Source organism: Acanthopagrus latus, chromosome 11 (assembly GCF_904848185.1).
Source record: "Acanthopagrus latus isolate v.2019 chromosome 11, fAcaLat1.1, whole genome shotgun sequence".
NCBI lineage: Eukaryota > Metazoa > Chordata > Actinopteri > Spariformes > Sparidae > Acanthopagrus > Acanthopagrus latus.
Genome location: NC_051049.1, coordinates 30,095,713 through 30,115,786, shown reverse-complemented (window position 1 = coordinate 30,115,786; position 20,074 = coordinate 30,095,713). Strand labels below are relative to the sequence as shown.

General features: G+C 41.2%; 1 protein-coding gene across 6 annotated transcripts in view; it reads right to left on the bottom strand.

The window, feature by feature from the left end:
- Positions 1-468: 468 nt before the first annotated feature.
- The window catches only part of szt2 (SZT2 subunit of KICSTOR complex), a 175,207-nt gene continuing 155,601 nt past the window's right edge, over positions 469-20,074 (bottom strand). For 3 of the 6 annotated variants that reach the window (XM_037113705.1, XM_037113706.1, XM_037113709.1), the window contains 8 exons: positions 19,706-19,798; positions 16,385-16,598; positions 12,260-12,437; positions 12,045-12,167; positions 11,394-11,910; positions 6,549-6,659; positions 967-1,035; positions 469-876 (listed from right to left, as the gene is read on the bottom strand). In XM_037113705.1, coding sequence (XP_036969600.1) covers positions 733-876; positions 967-1,035; positions 6,549-6,659; positions 11,394-11,910; positions 12,045-12,167; positions 12,260-12,437; positions 16,385-16,598; positions 19,706-19,798 — 1,449 coding nt within the window. In that variant the 3' untranslated portion in view covers positions 469-732. Of the gene's footprint in view, positions 877-966; positions 1,036-6,548; positions 6,660-11,393; positions 11,911-12,044; positions 12,168-12,259; positions 12,438-16,384; positions 16,599-16,844; positions 16,920-19,705; positions 19,799-20,074 lie in introns of all 6 variants that reach the window. The other 3 variants (XM_037113707.1, XM_037113708.1, XM_037113710.1) reach the window with 3 other exon arrangements.

Sequence of the window (20,074 nt, the reverse complement as noted above, 5' to 3'; positions counted from 1 at the left end):
AATTAATTACAAATCCTGTAATTAATTTGATTAATTTTTTTAATCGCCTGACAGCCCTAATTATAACATGTAGTGCATTTTAACACAAGCTTTAGGGAGCAGCCCTGCTTATTTTCCTTAAAGCTTAATATCATTTTTCATAAATGTGTAGCCATTTCCTCTGATGTGATTGGAGGTGCTGTGCCCTCACTATAGCACACTGTGGGAAACCCTGGTCATGCAGAGCATTGGATTTCTCCCCAACTTCACAGTAGGAAGTACTGAACAGATTTTGCACTTCGTATGTTCACCGAGAAAAATAGCATTACATTAATTAAAACATTGCCCCAATGCTTGTGATATATTTGCTTTAAAAAAAGAGATGTGTGGAGATGTAAAAAGTGAGGCAGATCAGGTGGCATCATCACTGGACAGCACTGGAATATTTTCACATATTTAAACAAAACTTAACATGGTGAAACACACATATACTGCTGCTATTCTTTATGACTTTAATTACATCTTTTGAACATTTAGAGGGATTTCCTGCACACAGCCATATAGAATACATGTGTTTGATATGAAGCTTCTTATAATGCCACAGTGAGCGATGGGAGAGTATATAAGCAAGAGGATTTTCCTCACGTGAATTCCCTCAAAAAACTTAGATTTCTTCAACTGTTGCTTTCTTTTTTCATGTGTCAAGAGTGTTCACAATGACATAAGTTGAAGTAAGTCCAGCACTGATCAGCTCTATAACAGTCCTGTCCAGAGGTTATAGCAGGCAGTGTTGATGACAGACTCAAGGTGATGATACATGGACACCAGCTGAGGATGAGGGCTGCTACTGGCCTGAGGCTGTGATGGCAATGGTTCCCGAAACACAACCTTTAGACTCTGTGGGAGCAAGAGAACGGGAAAAGAAACATTGCCGAGACGTTTGCACAACTTAATGTTACAATAATAATATCAGTATGATAAACTCACTGTTTTTCCAGCTTGACTGTCCAGAAAGACTAAAACAAAGCAGTCGGTGAACTTCTGGTTCAGAACAGCCTGAAACAATTTAAGAGGCATGGAAATAGATTAGATGGTCATTTTGAAAGGAAAACTGTATACGAACAAGGATATTTCCTTTCGTTCTTATTTTTTATGATGTTAAACTGAAAAGAAACACATTTTTGGTGACAGTGAAATATCAGATATTAAAATGTTGATGGGTATGGACCAAACGCAGGCACAGTATGCAGAGCTGCTGGCTTTTGGAGTGTGTTAACCCTATATTACTATTTGAAATCTTTCTTTTAATTAGAGCTACAATGTTACTCAACACAGAAACAAGGGAGCCTCCTGGGCACCCCTTAGCCAACCCATACCGTGTATCAAGCAATCTCTCCAGGAATTTGTTCTGATTGCAAAAATTAAAGCAAATTCAACCAATCCCCTCGAAATCTTGGGTATACTGTCAGTGCAGCATTATGGTGGAACACAAATGACAGGCATTAATTAACCAAGAGTCTTATACCACACAACACACCTAAAAACACTTCAACATCTCCCTTTTTACTTTTAGAAAAGCTGCCACAACAACCCCCCTCCTCATGATGGTATCATTTTTGTATGTGAGTTTCAATCTCACATACAGTACATGTCCTGCTGCCACAAATATTCACTAGAGCACCCTATTGTTGTAATTTTTGGTAGGGCAGGTGTGGTTATTATTAATTAAAGGGATATTCTGGTGTAAATTTAATCCATGGTCTAGCACACCATGACACCAAGTACCCCCCCGCCCCCCCCCCGAGAGATCAAGTTTTCCAAACGCTAGCTTACGTAGTTTTAGCAAGCTCAGAAATGAATGCACAGTAATAATAATAGTAGTAATAATAATAATAATAATAATAATAATAATAATAATAATAATAATAATACACTTTATTTCTATAGCACTTTTTAAAAACAAGGTTTACAAAGTGCTTTGACAGACAAAGCAAGAATACAATTTACAATTACAAAGGACAAAAAAATTGCTTGCATGAAATGGTTGAAATAACAGAGGTGATGATTCAAAATTGGTAAAGTGTGTGAGACAAAAGAGATAAAAATAAATAAAGTAGGCGAAATAACAGAAACATAATAAATAGAATAACACAAAAACAAGACTCAAAGACAGAGTAAAAATAGACACACAAGGGCCACATCACATGAAGGCAAGTCTATAAAAGTGAGTTTTAAGAAGTGATTTAAAAGAATTTACTGATCCTGCGAGCCTTATCTCCTCAGGCAGGGCATTCCAAATTCGAGGGGCCCTCATGGTGAAGGCATAGTCCCCCCTAGTTTTTAGTCTCAACTTTGGAACGGTTAGGAGGGCCCCGCCTGAGGATCTAAGGCTGCAAGCTCATAGGGAATTAAAATATCTGTAATATAGCTCGGAGCCAGACCTGAGCATGCTTTAAAAGTGATCAGTAAAATGAATTCTAAAACAGACAGGGAGCCAATGGAGGGAAACTAAAATTGGAGTGATGTGTTGACGTCTGTTAAAACCTGTTAGAAGCCTAGCTGCTGAATTCTGAATCAGTTGGAGGCAAGAGAGAGATTTTTGATTAATGCTGGAGAGAGGGGAGTTACAGTAGTCTAATCTGGAAAAGATGAATGTGTGAATTACTTTTTCCAGATCGAGGGGTGTGAGCATTTGTTTTATTCTGGAAACAGAGCAGAGTTGATAGAAGCAGGACTGGACCAGTTTATTGATATGAGGGATGAAAGTCAGCTCTGTGTCAAAGAGTACACCTAAGGGGTGTACTGCGAAGCCAGTTTAGTGGGTTAGCGAGGTATGGTGAGTCTAAAGCCAGGCTTCCCTGTACTACAAAGGTGGCTCTCTTTTAACCCGGCTAGATCACCATGGTAACCTGGTCCAGGGACCAGGTTACCATGGTTATGTTCAGAGTTTCAGCTTAAAATCGGCTATAAAACCGCCGCTGTTTCACTGTGTAACTCATTCAGAGATGCCGTCACCATTCATTTAGAACCCAGTGGACCTGGGAGCAAGAATAATTCGGGCAGCACTACGAGGTGAGTGGCTTCTTCGAGATCGGGGCATTTCCTGATGAAATTATCTATGATCGATATAGATTTTCAGCCTAGGAAATATGGTGCATTTGCTCACTTATTGAGCCGAGCGTCAGGAATGCCACTAGAAGAAGCTGTGCGCTCACTGTCGGGCAAACTGTTTGTGTAGCCCTTCGTTTTTTTTGCCACAGGAACCTACTTACATTCAGATGGTGATGAAAAAAATATATACAGTGCAGATATACTATAAACAATAATGATGTATACAACAAAACAGTAGAGAGATCAGATTTCTCTCTGTCAGGCAGAGGTGGGAGAGTTATTACTTAAAGTGATGGCTTGTGGCAGGAAAGATTTCCTATATCTGTTGTTATGACAGCGAAGCTGAAGCAGCCTTTTGGAGAAGGTGCTCTGCTGTCTGACTAGTGTGAGGTGGAGAAGGTGGGGAGGATTATCCATGATGGATAACAGTTTTCAGTGTCCTCTCCATCACAGCTTCCAGAGTGTCCTGGTTGCAGCCAATCACAGAGCCAGCCTTCCTGATGAGTTTGTTGAGTCTGTTGGTGTTGCTGGCTCCGATGTTGCTCCCCCAACAAACCACAGCAAAGAAAAGTACACTGGCCACCAAAGACTGATAAAAGATCTCCAACATCTTGCTGGATCTCAGCTTCCTCAGGAAGTAAAGTTTGCTCATTCCCTTCTTGTAGACAGCTTGAGTGTTAGATCTCCAGTCTAGTCTGTGGTTGATGGTAAGACCAAGGTACTTACAATCCTCCACCGCCTCCACATCCCTTCCAAGAATGTGTAGTGGTTAGATTTTAGAAGGAAGGGGAGATCAACTTTTCATCACCATCTCTCTGGTCTTGCTGATGTTCAGCCGCAGGTGATTCTGTCCAGTCCACTCCACAAAGTTGTCTACCAGTCCTCTGTACTCCTCCTCCTGTCCATCACTTTTACACACAACAGCCGAGTCGTCAGAAAACTTCTGCAGGTGACACAACCCGGTGTTGTACTGAAAGTCAGTGGTGTATATGTGAACAGGAATGGAGACAGTACAGTCCCCTGTGGAGCTCCTGTATCACTAACCACTGCATCAGACAGAACACTGCCCACACAGAGAAACTGAGGCCTGCCTGTCAGGTAGTCAGTAATCCAGGATATCATTGTGTCGTCTACACCCATCACCCACAGCTTCTCTCCCAGTAGCAGTGGTTGAATGGTGTTAAAAGCACTGGAGAAATCAAAGAATGTGATTCTCACAGTGCCTCCTCCACCATCCAGGTGCGAATGGGCTCGTTGCAGCAGGTAGATGACAGCGTCATCAACTCCCAAGTGGGGCTGGTAAGCAAAATGTAGAGGATCTAGTGGTGGAGTCTCTCCAGCTGTCTCCTAACCTGGCCTGCAGTAACAGTCATGCGTGGGAGGGTGCTGGTGTAGTGGAGGAGGAGGAGAGGTGCTGCACAGGAGAGCTCACATCAGGGTAGTGAGGGGGGAGGGGAGGAAGCATATGGGGCAGTGAGGGTGTGTGGGGGTCTGGAGGTGTTGGGGAGACAACAGAGGCCTGTGAGCTGAACCTATTGAAGAAACTGTACAGCTCGTTTGCCCTCTCCAAGCTGCCTGATGACTGTCTGCTGCTCACCTTACACCCAGTGATCTGCTTCATTCCAGTCCACACATCCCTCACATTGTTGTGCTGGAGTTTGGCCTCCAGCTTCCTCCTGTAGGTGTCTTTACAGGCCCTCAGCATATCCCTGAAATCATGCTGCACTCTCCTCAGTTCTTCCCTGTCTCCAGACCTGAATACCCTCTTCTTCTTGTTCAGAAGGGCTTTCAGGTCATTGGTGATCCAAGGCTTATTATTAGGGAAACAGCGCACAGCCCGGGTTGGCATGGTGGTGTGGTCACAGAACCTGATGTATTCTGTGATGCAGTCAGTCATGCTGTCAAGATCCTCTCCATGTGGCTCAACAAGTACATCCCAGTCTGTTGACTCAAAGCAGTCCTGTAGTGCATCAGCAGCCTCCTGACTCCACCTCCTCACACTCCTAGTGTAAACATGCTGCTGCTGAAAAAGAGGGACATACTTTGGGGTCAGCAGGACCAGGCTGGGGTTGATCTTCCAAGGGGGCGGGGGGGCTGTGGGACTGTATGCATCCTTAGCATTTGCATACAAAAATTCCAGTGTGTTATCATCTCTGGTGGGGCAGTCAACATACTGGTGAAATGTTGGGAGGGTTTGTCCAGTGAGACGTGATTAAAATCCCCAGTGATGACAATAAATGCGTGCATCTGTATCAGGGCAACAGCGAAGTGGATGACATCACAGGCCACCGCTGCATCAGCTGAAGGAGGAACGTACACACTGATAATGATGGCAGTTGTGAATTCCCGGGGTAATTAATGGGGTCGCATCCCCACAGTCAGCAGTTCAATGTCCGGGCAACAGAGACGTTCCTTCACGTGAATGTCTGGGATTACACCACTTCTCACTCACATACAGTGCAATCCCTCCTCCTTTCTTCTTTCCACTGCTTGTCACGTCCCTGTCCATCCGAACAGTGCTGAAGCTGGGAACCACCACGCTGTGGTCCAGGAAGTGTGAGTAAAGCCATGTCTCCATGAAACACAACACACTGCACTCACGATATTCCTTCTGAGTCTTTATCAGCGCAACAAGCTCATCCGTCTTATTTCCTAGAGACCTCACGTTCCCCATGACGATCGCTGGTACAGCCGGTATGTGTCTCCTCTTCTTCGCCCACCATTTCACTCCGGCTCTGCAGCCCCAGCATCTCTTTGCCAGCACTTTCGGGACCTCGGGCCTGGCTCCGGGCAGCAGTACAGGTTCACACAGCAGTGCAGGTTTACACAGCGCACTCAGCTGGTCGCATGTGTAAACAATGCACTTAATGCGCTCCTGACCCTCCATTGCTAGGGCTAGCAGAAACATCATAATAAGTGCCGCAAAAGTTCAAAAAAGGAAAGTGTCCATTCTCTCACAGTCACCAGAGAAGAGCTGTCATACCTCGAAACGAAAATCAAAACAGAAACACAAAAAAACTACGAAAAACTTGGAAACCCAGGGGAGATGCTCCAACAGGCTGTCACGGCAACATCTACATATAGATATACATATAGATATACGTATAGAAGATGTCTACAATCAATATCGTTTCAGGCTGTAGTCACCAGCCTGTCTCCAGAAACAAGGCAAATTGTTACGATCTTTATTTTGAGTACTCTCATAAATTCAGAAGGATCCGATAATTATCCCCCTTCAAGATAAAATAAACCCCTCTAGAGTCCTTTTTTACATTTCACACTGAGCTCTCATTGTTTCAAAACTGAATCCCCACGATTTATATTATGCAGAAGGCTGAGGCAGACATGCTGAAATTACTAAACAAAAAACAAACCACTAAAAGCAAGGAAACACTGTTTCTGACCATGCTTCATGCCCCCTCACAGAAAGAAAACAGTTATAAAGATCACTTTCTTACCAGATATTGGATTGCGTTATCATCAAAGTGTCTGCAGCTCTGAGGGAAGCGGTTCAGTAGGACTTTGATCAGACTCTGATACCAGGCTGGACTCAAGGTGAGGAAACAGTCCTGCAGCAACAAAACACACACTGTCATTTCATTAACCTGCCTGTCATTCACTATAAACCACATCTAGGGAAAATCAAAACACAAGATGGCTCATCATTAATGAAGTCCATCTGCTGTTATGGTTGCATGACATCAGCCAACATTTTGATTGAGATACTGTGTCTACAGATGACATTTTTCACTCCACAATTCTTGGTTTGGTTCACGTCAATAAAATAAAAAGGCTTCTATCAACTACCTATATACTGGTATTAGCCGCTGCTGATGAAGTTGTTTGATTTGTCCAGGTTTTCACATATGCATTCTGCTACCATCACAATGCATGGGTTGAATAGAGGATATTTCTCCAGTAGAATGTAAAGGTGTTCAGTCTGTAGATCATCCACAGTAACAGGGACAGTTTTTGGAAAGTTCCTGTTTAACCCTTGCATGGTATCCAGGTCAAATTGACCCATTTCAAATTTTTAAGAAAAATGGTACTTTTTTTTTTTTTTGGAAATGTATATATTTTTTCTACCTGAAACTCAATGGCCTTAGCTTGATTTCTGTGATAAACATGTACAAACCAAAAAAAACAACAAAAAAAACACACACATGCTACTATACCCCACACATTGACATCCTTCATATGGTCTTCGGTAAAGATGGCCTTTACTCGGAATATGCACCACAAGGAGCACCACAGGGGCAGAACAGCCCAACAGCCAGTAGCAACAAATAAAACTGACTGTGTTCTAGAGACTGATTGCAATCATTAAACATACAGTATCTCACAACAGTGAGCACACTCCTCACATTTCTGCAAATCTAGCACTCATACGTCCATTTTCCACAGACAACCTTGGATATGACGCTGAGCACGTGACCTCAACTTCTTTGGTTGACCATGGCGAGGCCTGTTCTGAGTGGAACCTGTCCTGTTAAACCGCTATATGGTCTTGGTTTCAGAGTGTTGGCAATCTTCTTATAGCCTAGGCCATCTTCTTTGCCATACGGTGCCATGTTGAACCTCCAGTGACCAGTATGAGAGAGAGTGAGAGCGATAAAATCGAGAAAATCGAATTACTGGCTGAAGCATTTAATAGGCCGGTATGCTAGGTGGCGCTGAACCCATTTCAACGAGCGGTAATAGAGAGTCACCTCCAGCTGACCTCTTTACGTCACCAGCTGCCTCGGCGTTCGAGAAAGATGGCATACGAAGAGCGAGACGAAGCTACATCTTTGTACATTTCGTATGCGGTGTACATGATAATTACACAAACTAGATGCACCATTGCGCTCTTGCTTGCGGTTATTTCGGAGGAAAGCCGCCGCCGCCTCTCTACTTCCGGCTCATGGCCCCGGTAAAAAAAATCTCGAGCCTGCGCAGAATGTAAAACTCCGATCCGATCTGATGGAGCGTATACATTTAAGAGTCATGCGACTATCAATCGAATAATCTAGGTGTATTAATCCGACTCTGGTCCGATTTTAGTCAGACTAAGGTGTATACATGCAACCTAAAAAATCAGATCATAGTCAGACTAATGCAGTAATTCGGTTTTCTTGTGTGTCATGTAAACACAATGACAGTTATACAAGCTAAAACTCACTACTTCCCATTGTTTCAAAGTGTAATTTCTTCAGTGTTGTCCCATGAAAAGATATGATAAAATATTTACAAAAATGTGAGGGGTGTTCTCACTTTTGTTTAGAGATCTTTATTGTTTGAAATTGAGATAAAGACAATTCATGTAGATGGTTATGAAGTAAATATCTCTTTCAGCATTGTTTTTAAAACCCCAAATATGTACTGGGTCAATTTGACCTGAGGGATACCAGAGGGTCCCAAAAAGACAATATATATAATTTACAATTGACATTCATTGTGTTGGGATGGAGGAATAAATCTGAGATGGCATTTCAGTTACAATTAGACACACTGATATTCAGGTGGCTCATAATAGGTTTAATTCAATTAACAGCATCTATCAAATATCTGATATATCAAGCAACATGTTGACATATCCAACACCACCACCTCCCTTAAAACTACAGCTGGGTATTACTACTGATTTTCGGAATCAATTCAATCCTAAATCACAAGGTTACTACTCTATTATAAATTCAAGGTTGATTAAGTTAGGGATTTGAAAGAAATTCTCAGAGAACTAATATTGTAAACAGAATAGCAGAAGGAAACCTCTGACCCAGTGTGCATTATTAAAAATATGGGTGCTTTTGAGATTTGTTGGTTAATTCTACCTACAGTGAAATGAATGGGAAAGTGTTGTGATTTTTTTTTTGCATCTAGCTATTGTATGGCAACAAAAGTAAATAAGAGAAGAAAAACAGGAACTTCTTGATGCCTACTGCCCACACTGTGTAAATAGCAAATGTACATTGTGCCCACCTGTGCGCCTCTTAAAGTGAGGTGTGGTCAGGTGCATTGCCAGTGCATTGCTATATTGAGGCAGCAGAAAGTGACTGTGCCATGGACCAACAAAAAGCTGGTCTAAAGTCAAAGGTGCTCTGTGTTTCCTGCTATTTAAAGCAGTATTCACACTGTAAGTTGCACCTACACTGACGGGTTCATAACACGAAACACTCTGATTTTACAAGGTACAAGGTAAAATTATTGGAATTTTTTATATAAGCGTTTAGAATACAAATTCATGTTAAAATCCTTGATTCCTGCTACATTTTTTTTGGCAATGGAGAGTTGAGGATGCGTTCAGGAGTCTCACAGTCTGAGTCTGGTGGTATGTCAGCAGATACTTCTGTACGTACTGCCAGAAGGCAGCAGGATGAACAGTCTGTGGTTGGGTGGGTGCTGTCTTTAAGCATCTTTGGGCTCTGAGCATCTCACTTCACTGATGTCACTGATGCTCTGTAGATGGTACCAGTGATGTTCTGGGCAATTTTAATCATCGGTTGTAGAGCCTTTCTGTCCTGGGTTGTACAAGAACCAATCCAGTTGGTGATGCTTCAAGTCAGGATGCTTTCCTATCGCTTCTATGTAGAAGTTGTTCAGAATCTTGTTCTGGAATTTAGCCTTTTATGATTCTTTTTATGAGGCTACTCTTAATCATTTTACATTTTTCTATAAGCAGTACTATCACTTCAGCAAATATTGTGGCAAAGCTGAAGAGGAAACTCTCGAGAAAACAGAGAGACAGCAGACAGCTGCTTCACTCCACACTATTTTACTGTATGAATCTGAACTGTGTGACCTTTTCACGTGTCGAGGATCACAGAACTAACTGATCCTGAGTTTATCAACAGTTTCTTGTGTGCAAATATGCATGTTAATATAGACATGCATAAATCTGAACATATTTCACCAACCTCCATCTCACCCACTATGATCATTTTTATGACCCATCCCGCCTGATCCATGGACTGAGATCTGCACACCACAAAACACAGCACAGCAGAAACTCCTTCTCCTCCTCAGTAAAATATCAGTGTATTTTCTCATATGTAGTCAAACACAGTTGTTGATGGGTCAGATGAAATTGTGAGCAGAGGGCCCAGCAGCCACGGACCACCTTGGTACCTGGCTCTTAAAGGGAATGGAGATGGCACTCTGATTGGTTTATGTTATGCCCAAAACACGTCCAATGTGATTAATTCAGAGTCTTAATACACAATATGCAATACCTTTGCACAGTGTGCCTCACTTTGCACCCACATAATCCACTGTTTAACCAAAATGCTATACAGTAACACAAGTATTTGTTGTCTTTTTAAGGTTTACTTGCCCAATGGAAAATCCACCTGCTTGCTGTTAATTGACGGCTGTTAATTTTGGACCCTGTGAAATGCATCCACAGGAAAAGGCATATCCTGATAGATCAATCTGAGGATTAATTAATTGATATAGGATCATTCAAACAAAGACTGATATGAACAGGAAAATATATATATGTTTTTTTTAACGCAGCCATAGGCAAAAGGAGCATAATCCAAAACAAACTACAGAATAACTTGATTTATGAGGGGAGAACTGTCTAAAAGAAATTGTTCAAAACCAAGCAGGGGTATTAGGAACATGTACAGTTAAAGGTTTGACCAAATATTACTCAGACTTGCCACATAATATGCCCCTCCTTAGTACCAGTATTTGCTGAGGTCATTCAGCTACTTTAAAGGTAAATAGTTTTTTGAGAAACATTAATTATCCAGCTTTAAAAGGTGTTATTTGTAAGAAAAGATTATCTTTTAGTCTCACTCCCAACTCTTCAAATAACAACACTTTGGGATGGCAGCTGAGCCAATCTACAATTCCAAAGTGTCAGTTTTTGTGGAGTTGAGAAACCCAGTGCATCATTATTTGACAAAATGAGAATGAGACCCAAAAATATATTTTTCTTACAAAATGCAACTTTAAATGTGACAACGTTAAACCCTTGGATGCATCCAGAAACAGAACTCATTCCGTCTGTGAACAGTTTTACATAAAAAGAAGTGTAGGAAAATTTACATTAATATTACACTGTGCTATGCCTGTCTCCAGCCACGTCAGATGACTTGTGAGTTCACTTTGTCCTGAGCCTGTTGTTCTGAAATAATTGAATAACTCCTTTATGCCCAACACCGACAAAGGTTCGCAGCAAATCAACTATTTTTGATGACAGTTAAATCCATCTGACAGCAGCCAATCGAGGTATGAGGAGAGAAAGGTATGTTTGGAAGTGCTTACCAGTAGCAGGACAAATATATCAATTTTAGTTTAGTTGGAGGGAATCTTACCAGCTGTGGGTCAATCTCCCCCACCGAGCGGCTCTGTACAGCCTCCAGCAGCTCCTCCAGCTCGCTGAATGACAGCTTGGTCAGCTTCAATTTGTCAAGGGCAAGATGCTCTCCATGAAACAGCCTCCTCCACAGATTATCTCTGCGACAGTGGCCCATCGCCTGCTCCACACTGGCCTGGATCTGTCTGCAGGCTGATGCAACCTCGTTGTTGAGCAAAGGGAACAGAGGAGAGCTATAAAGTAGCCCCTGAGCCTCTGGTCCACCCCCTGCCAGAGGGTAAAACTCATTGCCATCACTAGGGGCCAAGGCTGCTGCAACTCCAGATGCAGTTTCCTCCCAGAGTTCCTGCTCAGCATTACGTGACCCACAGGCCTCTGCTCGATCTGAGGGGAGCCAGCCTCCCACTTCACCAGGGTCACGGTGGATCTGAGGAAGTTTCTTGAAACGCCGCATGTCGGCAGTGAGGCGGGGGAATAGCTCTCTCTGACTGGTCATGATCACATAAAACCGCAACCTACAATTAAGATCATACATCAGGTGATTTTGGCTTATCAAAGAAATATCACTTTACATGTTTGACTGTATGAGTAACACAGAACCCAAAGATATATATATATATATAGGATCTATTCTTTCTTATCTCTTTACCTCAGCAAATGCCTCTCCCCGTCTGATTGTTCCTCAAATGGAGCAGCATTATGACACACCACCAGGGACACATCAAAGTCATCATGGTGGTGCAGGCCCTCCAAATCCTTGTAGGAGCCCGAACTTTAGCAGGAAATAACAGAAAAAAGATTAGGTTGAAATAAAGAAGCTTACATAGAAATATATTCATTCTGTAATTCTGATGTTTTTTGTACCTGTTCCACAGCGCCACTAGAGCATATTCATGCATTTCAGGCATCCCTTTCTTGTTGTCAGTGGTGACTGTAGACTTGGACATGCGAAGTGGCTTCATGTTGTAGGTGCTGGCATGGTCAGTGATGTAGTTATACAATTGATGAGCTGTTATCATCCTTGTGGAGATGGAGAAGCTCCCTGATGAACAGAAGGATCAGAGGGTCACAGAGTTTTAAAATTCTTCATGTGACTATGTGATGCAAATATCTATCTTTTATCTCATCAGTGAGTTGAAAGGACTCCTGGTTAAGCTAACACTGGGGAAACACACAAATGCACATTACTAACAGCATCTATTTTCTGTGGCAGTGAGACAATTTTCAGTATTTAAGAATTTCTTTATTGGATTTTCGGTTGGCTAGCAGTGAGCCATACAGACAGCTCGAGGAGATTCCTGGTGTCCAGCAGAGATTATTAGCTAGACTCACATTCACAACATAAGGCAAATACCAGGGATGCACCAAATATTCGGCCACCAAAAATGTTCAAATAATTTTATCACCAAAACGACACGGCCAAAACAGAAAGTTGTGATGACTCAGACAAAAACCGCAGCCAGCACACTCTTGTCTGGATATGCGCCAACGTGTCTGTGGTGTGGACGTATTTAAATATATCTAAGAACGACCCACGGATAGCAATTTGCACAACTTGTAATGCTGAAATATCAAGAGGGGGTGCATCTGCAAAGAGTTTCTCCACGTCGGGTTTAATTAATCACCTGAAATGCAAACATCCTGATTGCCATTCTGAGTATGAGAAGAATGTGGCACAGAAAAGGCAAATTAATCTGAGCACGCCCACTCTGTCTGTGGCGGACGTTTTTGAAAAGGCAAGAAAGTTTTCCAGTGATGGTGCCAAGGCAAAGGGCATCACACCAAGAAATATGGAATTCACTGCCTTAGATGATCAGCCATCCTCTGTCGTAGAGGATGTGGGATTTCTTAGGCTGATAGAACATATTGAGCCCCGTTATGCCATGCCGAGTAGACGACATTTCTCAGACGTGTGTTTACCTGAGCTGTTTAATGTTGTTGCAACTCACGGCCATGAGCTTATAGCATCAGATATTTCAGCAATCAGTTTCACGACCGACATGTGGAGCTCAGACGTCAGCCTCTCCAGTATGCTCAGTCTAACCGCACAGTGGATCAATACAGATTTCAAGCAGAAAAAGATTCTCCTCCATTCACAAGAGTTTAGAGGGTCACATACAGCAGCTGCCATTTCTGATGCATTCGCCAGTAGGTTCGACACCCAACATATCGACCCATCTTAAGTGCATGCCATAGTCAGTGACAATGCAAGAAATATCGCAAAAGCGATAGAAGAAAGCCAGCTGAAAGGAATATGGTGCATGGCCCACACACTACATCTGGCTGTGAACGAGGGAGTGCAGCGTAAAAGACGTATTGGCAGAAGAATTGTTGGCCACTTTAAACATTCTCACCTGGCCTATTCCCGCTTACAGTCTATGCAAGACCGGTGGGTCTTAATAGAAAACATTCTCTCTCTTCTTGCCCCCTTTGAGCAGCTAACTAAAGAATTCAGCTCCTCTGATGCATCTGTAGCAGATGTTATTCCTTTATTTTGGCACTAAAGCGTCTTCAAAGCAAAGAAGTTGAGACGCACCACGGAGTGAAAACAATGAAAAGTTCACTCATAGAGTCTGTTAGCACACGTTTCACTGAGATCTATTCGGATCATCTGCACTTCATGGGGACTGAACTTGATCTGCGTTATAAAGATCATTACTTGGATGTGGGATTAAAGCAGTGTGCATGAGAAATGATCCTGGCCACGATGGATGCGGGGAAGCCGCTTGGAGACGGAGAAGCGCACACAGCGCAGCAGAAGGAGAGCAGAGCACAGAAAAAAGGATTGTCTCTCTGCATCAGATGAGGGGCATGCACCCTCGCTGTCTGATATGTTCAGTGAGATCCTGCAAGTGCACCAAGTAATAGGTAGGTTATTCTGTTCTGACTTACTATATATGTGACTGTCAGATCATTTTATTTTTTATTTTATTTGACAAAAATGTTTATTTATGCACTGGCCCTATTTATCTTTCTCAAATGTCAGGCAGAGGACAAGCTCAACCGCTCAGCAGTTAGATGTGTCTGAAGTCCCCATCTCCAGAAGTACTAACCCTCATTACTGGAGAAATAACAAAGGCCGCTGTCCTGACCCAGCAAAGTTGACACTCAAGTACTTGTCTGCTCCGTGCACAAGCACTGACAGTGAGAGACTGTTCAGTGCTGCAGCTCATATTCTCGATGAGAAGAGGAACAGACTTCACCGTGATAATGCAGAGAAGCTACTCTTTATCAAGAAAAATCTGCCACTTTACCCAAAGAAGTAGAATGGGCTTGTGTCTAGTGTTTAAATATTTGTTTTCCACTTTGCACATCTGCAGTTCTTGGTGCATTTGTTTCTGTTAAAGGCCTATGGTTGTTTTGATACACTGTTATGTTGTAGGCCTACAGAGATCACATTGTTATATCTTCCAGCAGTTGCAGTCTTGTTCTGAATGCACTTTGTTGTAGTAGTCCTACAGAGAAAATCTTAAAATGCATTTGATTTTTTTATGAGAGAACATATTTAATTTGACAATCTTTCCGCAAGCCAGTAAGTTATAGGCATTTACATTATTATCTATTTAATGTACACATCAGCGAGGTCAAGTTAAACATTTTATTTGAATTTTATTTTATATTGTGCATTGTTGTAATGTCAGTGCTAAATAAATATGTTCATACTTTTGTAACTGATTTATTCTTTGAATTGCAATGCCTTGATTTTAGGGAGGTTAGTACACAGTCATAAATTGCCATAAATGCAATTGTACCAATAATTGGCATAATAATTTCTTTTGGTGTTTCTTTTGGTTTTCAGTTTTCGGCCTCGGATTCCTCATTTTCGGTTTTTGGTTTAAGCCAAGAATTTTCAATTTGGTGCATCCCTAGTAATGCGAAAATTAAAATAAAATAAAAATGTATTGAATATAGAAGAGTCCAATTAGTCCAACAACACCAATCAAAATGGCCTTTAAGTTACAGTGTTTTTGGTGGTTTACTCCATGTTGCACGTGGAATTATGGTCTGAAAGGAACAGTTCACCCAAAAATGAAAATTCAGTCACAATCTACTCACCCCCATGTCAACGGAAAGTCAGGTGAGGTTTTGTAGTCCAGAAACAATTAACTTCAGTGTGCTAATATGTATATTTTCAAGTGAACTGGTTGAGTTTGTGCACCCACTTCAGACAGGGTGCACACTAACTTTTCTCTGTCGTGTCAAATATCCATTCAACAGTTGACCACACGCATCTGTAATGTAATATTGTGAAATGCTGTTCTGTAGAGGGTGAGGACAAGGCATGTAGCAACCCCGAAAAAAAACGTCTTAAATCACCTCAGTACTTATTCGCTGTCATAAAAATTGACGTCTTGATCAAAAGTTCAACTTGTATCACTTTGGTTAAGGTTAAGAAAATTATTAATGTTTTTGTTACAAAACATTTGACAGTGTAATACCACAGTTGAAATGGTTGCATGACAACCAGGACAATGCACCGTGCCACAAAGCAAAAATGATTCAGGAATGGTTTGAGGAGCACTACAATGTGTTTGAGATGCTGACTTGGTCCCCAAATTTCCCACATGTCAATTCAATCGAGCATCTGTGAACCTAGAACTCAAAGGATCTGCTGCCACCTTGGTGTCAGATACCACAGCAAAACTTCAGGGGTCTAGTGGAGTCCTTGCCTCGAAGGGTCAGGGCTGTTTTGGCCACAAAAAAGGGACCAACATGATATTAGGCAGGTGGTCATAATGTTTTGCCTGATCGGTGTAAAGTGTTACTAAAACATAGTTCTTTGCATAACTGTAAATAAAACAGCAATATCTAACTTTCTACACTGTGAGTTTATCCCATGGTATTCTGATGTATACATTCAACTTATACTTTGATCTTTCCAATGCAAACCATTAGTGATTCCACAGTGATTCTGAATATCAAGAGCAACTGGAGTTGCAAGGAAACCTGAAATATCACTAAATCACTATATCACTACCACAAAGTTACCTTGAAAGACATGGTTACGGCCAAATTTGGGAATGTCTGGGTGATGGGAGATGAAGTCGTCGAGGAAGTCGGTGAGCTGGTAGCCCTGGCGAAGAGTCATGTGGCAGCCAACCAAGTACTGGTGAACCACTCGCAGGTGGAAGTCGTAGCTGAAGGAGTGAACATGCATCAGGTCCCGTACCTTATCACACTCCTCAGTGAAGAGCATAGAGAGCTAAAATAGAGGGATAGAAGTCATTACCAGCACAGAATGAATAGTGGACAGTCACAGAGCAAGGGAAGTGACAGTAAGCAAACATTTTCTCAACTGCAGAAGGTATTCAAAACTGAAGTCTGCCCATTTTTATGACACAGCTCATTCTGGAAATTATGAGATTCTGGAAGATGAGGCTTTCTTCCTCTGAATGGTTATCTGTAGATCATCCACTGGTGAACCTGCTTTGCATTTGAAGGGGTTTACCTCCCCTTTCCAGCTGCTCCCAACTTTGACTGCTTTGTGCTTTGCACATTGCTGCTCTGTGACTCCCATTGCTTCCTGTGTGAGAGTAGTTTGTATGTTAATCAATATTAATCAAATTCAAAATAGGAATTACCGCAGAGCTCTCTTTTGCTACAGAAAAAGCCTGTGCCTTCTGTGTGTGTGTATGTGTATATATATATATGAAGTTAATGACAGTGGCTACATTGATGGGGATAGTCTGTAATCATGGGGGTCATATGAAAAGAAGAGAGTACACAAAGCAAGTTGATTGAAAAGAAACAACATTCATGACAGGAAAGCCTAAAAATTATCACATCCACTAACATTTCTCTTCAAGGTTGCACCACTTTCTGTCCTGGAAAAACAGAAATATTTAAACATGTCCCATGTCCTCGTTACATGTACAAACACTTTTTTATAACTATATATATATATATATATATATATATATATATATATATATATATATATATATATATATATATATAAACTAAAACGCTAACCCTTACCCTAACCCTATCTGTGAACACACCACTACAGCAGTCTAGGCAACTGAAAGTAATGTGTGTGTTTCTTTTTTTTTTTTTACGTCTTCCTTGAAGTTGTAAATTGCTACAAAAAATTACAAATAATGGTAAATTCACATCATAGATGTCTAATTTAAATCACATGCTGTATTTTGACATTTCACACAACGTTTACCTCTACTACTTCCTGTAAAACAATTATCTGTTGCTTTGTCATATGATTATATATTTTTTAGTGCCTAATTTCAAATACAGTAGTAGTAGTCAGAAAATACATGCATTTTTTTAACCTTATCAATGAATGGTGAACAGTGTAAAGACCAGGGACAAGAACTATTAAAAAAAAAAAACAACAACTAAGAAATGAATTAAATAACGGGAATTGAGTCAAAAAAACAACATTGTGGCTTATATCTAGAGACTGCTGTTCAAGATACTTCTATTTTCTTTGCATTTTCATCTTCTGAGAGACTTTGTGCATGCTAGAACAGCTGCTCTATGCTTAGAATAACAATTTGAACTCTGACACATGCACTTACTTTCTGAATCATCAAATTTTCTGATTAATTCCTGGGTAATGTTACTATAGAAGACATTTATAAATGTAGTCTCAGACTTCTGGACTCCACTGTACATAAAATGAACTGTACAATTGTTTCCATCTTTGCAATTGCTTACATGTGAAATGTAAATGTGCCAATATGTATATTTTACAAGTGAAAAAGGGTGTTTCCCATGTGATGATAAAGTAAAATTTGTTTTGACATATTTGGGAATCGGGAAATTATTCTATGTATATAATATCAAAGGATAAGCTCACGCAAAACTGAAAATTCAGTAATTATATACTCATACCTGTGGTCATGGAAAGTCGAGTGGAATCCTAGTCAACAAAACATTCTGGAGCTTCACAGCAAAACAGCATTGCAGCATTCTCCTAAACAACTGAAGTAGATGTAGACTTGTTTTGAAACTTGATAAAACAACAGCTTGCCCAGCATAATCCAAGCCTCCAAAAGCCCAGAGTTCCCAATATTATTTATATTTAATAATGAAATCTTCACTGTAGCTTGTAACCTAAAAGCTTCTTTTTGAAGTGGGTGCAAGAGATTGCTTAATTGCATGTCAACAGTACGAATAACTTATTTTTAAATCAACTTGGGATCTCAGGGCCTTCGGAGACTTGGATTCACTGACCAAACTGTATGGAGCAATTATGTTCTTCCAGTTGTTTTTTACATTTTAAAGATCCCAAGCTTCTTCAGGGGTTTAGGAATATGCTGCTATGCCGTTTTGCTATAATGCTCCAGAAATGTTTTGCGGATGACAAAACTTCACCAAACTTTCCATCAGTATGGGAACATGTGAAAATTGACTGATTTTTCAGTTTTGCATGAACCTTTCTATTAGATCTAAAAATACTGGAATCAACTACCTACTATATGGGCATAATTAATCGTACAATGGAGCTCCCCCCATGGGACGCAGACCTCAAAGTCCCACCTCTTTTTAGCACATCCAATCACTGACTTGCACTCCATTTCAAACAGAAGAAGCCCTAGAATTGGACTCTGGATAACCACACACTTTCGTTCACTCATGTGTGTATTTATTGACCCAGAGGCAGGATATCAGGATATCTACCTGATTTTTACAATCTGTCCACATGATCGTCTGTAGCGAGCAAAGCAGCAGCAGTTTTCAGCCCTGTGTTATTCAATGATTGAACCTCTGAACCCAAAGAGATACAAAAACTGAAAGATGTACAAGAAGACCTGACTCTTGGCAACCCCCAGGCTACCAAAGATGCATCAGAAAAATGGCAAGATTATTAGAGAAAGGGCAGAGGGCACAACTGTGGTTGCACGGACACTGAAAATCACAAGCTTAGACACCGACGACACCCAAACCAACAAGCACAGAGACGAACAGCCTAATGAAAGTCAAGAAGGAAAAGGATTCACAGGGGAGCTTAATTTGGGCCTTAAATAAAAAAAAGAAAAATGAAAAAATACATTTTAATATAGGACATTTGTCCGAGAAAAAAAAAAACAAGATTTAAGAGACTACATCCAGCTTACCCTGGAACTTGCTTTACTGTCAAGTTGTGTCTTGCAGTAACTGTAGTATTTTATTTTTTATTAAACATTTTATAAAACACTGAAACCTGTTCATTCCCGAAGTGACAATAACACAGACATGTAGATTTGTAAAGGAAGAGACCAGGACGGATGGCAGCAAGCAGAGCATTTGGGGAGGGGTGAAACCTGATTGTAGTGGGACACCCCTCCCTTGAGAATGGCTGGGACATACCGCACAGTCAGATACTGGGGTGGCATCGGGGAACGGCTTGCAACGAAGTTTGGAGAGGAGGCTGCCCTGATGGAGAGATGACATGAGGTGGGACTAGGCAGACAAACAGACACACAGACAGATGGATGGGAAGGAGGCTGAGGATATACTATCAGAATAAAAAATAGTACAATGACATACATCAAACACACAGATTAGAGCTGTAGACCTTCATTTGATTTTTGTCTGATTGGTGTCCTGAGCACAATATAGGAAAATCATATCTGCTGTTTTCACATTTTACTAAGTGTGGAAAGGATTTAACTCGACTTTTGAAGTAGTGGAGAAGTTAACTTACAACAGTCATTCAGTATTGCTGCCATGGCAATC